Consider the following 4948-nt stretch of genomic DNA (forward strand, 5'->3'; position numbering starts at 1 on the left):
TAGAGCGGCCTTCCTCCAATCATCTATCTCATCTAGGATCTCTGTCTTAAGTTGCGTAGCCGATCTTTGCCTCGAAACATTGTTGAAAACTCGCACATTGCGCTGCTTCCAAAGGGCCCATGCAATTAAGATCGTGATGGAGTCGAATCCTCTTCTGAGCTTGCCATTGAAGTGTCTCCTTTGGTCGAGCCACCATTGCAGGAAGGTGACATCAGTAGATGGGATTTGAATGTTGAGTTTCCACTCGTTGAATCATGAGTGCCACACCTCTCTCGCATAGCCACAATGAGCAAGGATGTGATCGGGGTTGTCCTCATCTTGCAGGCATGTGTAACAGGCCGACGTCATGTCTTGGAGACCATGCCAAGCACGACGGTCAGAGGTCCAGAGTCGGTGTTGGCTGGCGAGCCAAATGAAGATTTTGCACTTAAGCGGCGCCCAACTTCGCCAAATGCAGCCTGCGGTGGGGGTTTTGACTTGCCCCATGCAAAGCCACTTGTATGTGGAGCTTGCATTGTAATTACCAGACGCGTGACAATGCCAAGTGAATTGGTCAGGCTCCTCCAGGTTCCTCTCCACTGTGTTGATGGCTTGGCATAGAGAGTAGACTTGCATGTGGCCCAAGAAAGATAGCTCCCCTTGCACATCAAGCGTCCAGGCATTGTCATTAAGCGCGTCTCTCGCAGTTCTCCTGTTTTTGTTCCTCGTGCTGACCATCTCGTGGAGTAACGGGGCAATGTCAGCAACCGTAGTGCCGTGAATCCAACGATCTTTCCAAAAGAGGACTTTTGATCCCTCCCCTACCTTGATTTTGATGAAGCTGTTGAAGACCCCTCGCGCTTGGTCATCCACTATCATGTTTAACCCTTGCCAGGGCCTGCTCGGATCAGATCTTCTCAGCCATTCCCATCGCACATGAAGTGCCAACGCTTGCAGTGCTAGGTTCTTCACACCTAGGCCTCCGAATGATGTAGGTTTGCAAACTGCGTCCCAAGCGACAAGGCATTGTCCACCATGGCTCTTCTCTTTGCCAGCCCAAAAGTAAGAGCACATCCACTAGCTGCAAGTTACATGCGTGCATGCATGCATGCGGTAGTGTAGGTGTGCAGAGTTTGGAGAAAAGAAATCGACTGACCTTATTTCATTTTGTCAGTCGACTGATAGCTGAAGTGACATGGTTCACACCACATTCGCACGTGTCCAATCACACCAACCACGAGAAGGGTCACAACTATCGTCTTTGCCTTTGCCATGCAGGATTGCAGCTACCATCACACACCCCGCACCGTTAGCACATAATAATATATTTTCACAAAGAGAAAAATTCACTATAGGGCCTATTAATTGCGCTGGCGCCCACTTCAGTCTCATGTGGTTACAAATACCCGAAATACAGTCACCAAACTTGCACTTGAAGGTCATCTAAGGTCCATTATACGGTTTGTTATACGTACATGCTGATTTGGCCCGAGTCAAATGCCGCCAAGTGTGCATTGACTGCCACATCTGCCAGCTCGCTCGAATACGCATGCACGCAGGGTTTTTTTTGTTGCAAAATTGCCAGAACAAAAGATCTCCTCGCCCACTGCCTTGGGGGCGGCCTACGGGCTCCTCTTCTGGCTCTGGGCGTTGAGGCGGCCGACCAACGACCTGATGCGTGGCATCCCAGGGAACATGGGGTGGCCGGTGGTGGGCGATACCTTCGCCTTCATCGCCGCCTTCTCGAACCCGGCCGGCATCCCAAGCTTCTTGCGCGAGAGGTAGGCGAGGTACGACAAGGTGTTCAAGACATACGTGCTAGGGCGGACGACAGTGTTCATGACGGGGCGGGAGGCGGCCAAGATCCTGCTGTCCGGCAAGGACGGCGTGGTGAGCCTCAACCTCTTCTACACCGGCAAGCAGGTGCTGGGCCCCACCAGCCTGCTCACCACCAATGGCGACGAGCACCGGCGGCTGCGCTGGCTCATCGCGCAGCCCCTCTCCGTGGACGCTTTACGGAAGCACTTCGCCTTCGTCGACGGCCTCGCCGTGCAGATCCTCGGCTCCTGGGCCAGCCGCGGCCGCGTGCTCGTCCTCGATGAGGCCTCGCAGTTCATGCTCAAGGTCATCGCCAACATGCTCGTCAGCCTGGAGCCGGAGCGCCCCGAGCAGGAGGAGTTCCGGGCAAACTTCAAGGCCATCTCCTCATCCTTCACGTCGCTGCCGCTCAAGCTCCACGGCACAGCCTTCCATCGCGGCCTCGGCGGTCGGAACCGGATGTACGCCATGCTGGACGCGGTGATCGCGTGCCGCAGGGCCGGCGAGGTCTGCGAGGACTTCCTCCAGACGCTCCTCATGAAGTACACCCGCGGCCAGCAAGCCGGCGCCGCGTCCGACCCAGCGGAGGAGGAGAAGCTGGCCGACGCGCAGCTCAAGGACAACATCCTGACGCTACTGGTGGTCGGCCACGACACCACCATGGCGGCCAGACCTGGCTCGTCAAGTTCCTCGACGAGAACCCCGAGGTGCTCGCCAAGCTCAGGGAGGAGCACATGGCGATCCGGGCGGCGCACGACGGCGATGACACGCAGCACCTATGGTGATCGGACCTGAGCAGCATGCCGTACACGACCAAGGTGATGAACGAGACGCTGCGGCGGGCCACCATCCTGCCGTGGTACTCGCGCAAGGCCTCACAGGACTTCAGCATCGACGGGTTCCAGGTGGCCAAGGGCGCGTCGGTGAACCTGGACGTGGTGTCCATCCACCACGACGCCGCCGTCTTCGCCGACCCCGAGCGCTTCGACCCAGACAGATTCGACGTGCGTGCGCCGTGACCCTGGCTTCCTTTCTTCCTCGTCTCTGGAGAGCAGCCCAGCTAGCTGACGGCTCGACTAACTTTGTGCAATGCATGTATGCAGGGGTCGCTGAAGCCGTATAGCTTCCTGGGGTTCGGCAGCGGGCCGCGGATGTGCCCAGGGATGAGCCTCGCCAAGCTTGAGATCTGCGTCTTTGCCCATCACCTAGTCTGCACATACGAGTGAGTCGCTGTCCCCTGTTGGCGAACTTTGCCACCGGCCACCGTGTCCAATGTCTAGCTCTGACGTTTGTTTTCTGTGCAGCTGGAAGGCACTGGAGGATGACGCCTCGGTGCAGCCGACGCTGGTGCGCATGCCCAATAACATGTACCCCATCCTCGCCACCGCCCTCCCCTGACTCCGACCCCAACTCCGACGATGGCGAGGCGGCGACATCTGCTTTCAGCCTGTGTAGTTACTCTACTGATGCTCTCATCGGCATGTGTACACAGGGAGCGATATTTTCAGGCTATTTGTACTGTACTCCTATAATGGACCAACTATATGTAAACTTTACTTATAATTAATAATGTCAAACGGGCAAGAACCTTTACTTGGTACAAAAAAATCCAGACGACCACGCACATATGGATGAACAGCTCATGAAGTTATTAAACAAGGAACAACAACTAAGCAAAAAATCTACAACGCTCTCAACCCAGGGGGTGCGCTCTCCACACTGGCTCGGTCGGACCAGGGGTGCGCTCGGTCCGACCAGGTGGGAGGATCTTTTAATAACTGGCAATTTTACAAAAAAAACCTTCGTGCATGTGTATTCGAGCGAGCTGGCACATGTGGCAGTCAGCGTACAGTTGGCAGCCGTTGACTCAGGCCAGATCAGCGAATACGTATAGCAAACCGTACATTGGACCATAGATGACCCTCAATTGCAAGTTTGGTGACTGTATTTCGGGTGTTTGTAACCATAGGGACTAAAGTGGGCACCAGCGCAAGTTAAAGGCCTTGTAGTGAATTTTTCTCTTTCTCAAATGATATGTCACACGTGTGGTACGAAGCACTTCGGCTCTGACTTTTTTACAACTGAAGTCGTCATCAGAAAAAAAAACCAAGAAAAAAAATAAAAGAGATAAATACACCCACGGTCACTGTAATTGCGTCGAAAGCATGATACGGTCACCCAACTTTGAAATACGCTCGTTACGGTCACTGAATATGACGGGACGTGAAAATACGGTCACTGTAGCGCGTATGCGATGCGTACACGCAGTTTGACCATGTGTTGACCGCTCGTTGGGGACAGGTGCCGAACCGTGGAGGCACGGCTGTGGAAATAAGCAAAAAAGCCCTCAGGCATCACTGTATCCCCATTCATCCCTCCTCCACTCAACTCGCATGTTTGTCTTTGTTGTTAGAGGAAGGGGGCGCTGCATAGGCGACTCCACCCCACCGATCATTGGAGGGTTGAGGAGGCGACGACCAGATTTCGTGCGTGGTTGAGGAGGCGCGGCCGCCGCGCGTCTTCGCCACTCGTGGGAGGTGGCGGCGATGTCCCCTTTTCCTCAACTAGGCTTTTCTACTGTGTCCCCATTTAAATTGGCTATGAGATGGCAGGCAGGCTCAAGGTTTTCTACTGTGTCCCCATTCTTACACACAGTACTAATGGTCTGAGGGAACTGACTGATGATGAGCAGACAGATAGAATGATGGTGTTTGTTGATATTGGGCACCACTTCTTTAGCATCTACCTGGATCATGATGAAAGCTTTCAGGCTAATCCAGATGAAGATGATGTTGTCCACAATCCAAGGGCACATTTGCCTCTAGTCTTCATCCCTGCAAAGATAGTTCCCAGCAGTAGTGCACACACTAAAAAGGTTCAGGCAGAAACAGAGCATGCAAAGGCAGGGGCATATGCAGAGCCAGAGACAGGGGCACCCATTCCTCTCCAGGTTATATTCCCTAATGTTGATGCAGATGAGGACGTGAATCAGTTTGAGTTTGTGAGGAGGCCATCAACACAGCAAGGTTTGGGTAATCAGATGGAGGAAGCAGAGCCAGTTGTAGTGCAGCAACCAAGTCATCACAAAGATAATGAAATGCAAGCAGAGCTAGTAGGAAGCACATCAATGAGGAGGAGTACTAGGCAGACC

General features: G+C 53.8%; 1 protein-coding gene across 1 annotated transcript; it reads left to right on the forward strand.

Moving 5' to 3' along the window:
* Positions 1–285: 285 nt before the first annotated feature.
* Positions 286–3195, forward strand: LOC109767614 (abscisic acid 8'-hydroxylase 3-like). The gene is made up of 8 exons (XM_073509532.1): positions 286–382; positions 509–567; positions 975–1041; positions 1565–1760; positions 2055–2504; positions 2597–2801; positions 2901–3019; positions 3102–3195. Exons 1-8 carry the CDS (start codon positions 286–288, stop codon positions 3193–3195), a joined length of 1287 nt encoding a protein of 428 aa, XP_073365633.1.
* Positions 3196–4948: the final 1753 nt, after the last annotated feature.

This window comes from Aegilops tauschii, chromosome 2, assembly GCF_002575655.3.
Source record: "Aegilops tauschii subsp. strangulata cultivar AL8/78 chromosome 2, Aet v6.0, whole genome shotgun sequence".
Taxonomy (NCBI): Eukaryota; Viridiplantae; Streptophyta; class Magnoliopsida; order Poales; family Poaceae; genus Aegilops; species Aegilops tauschii.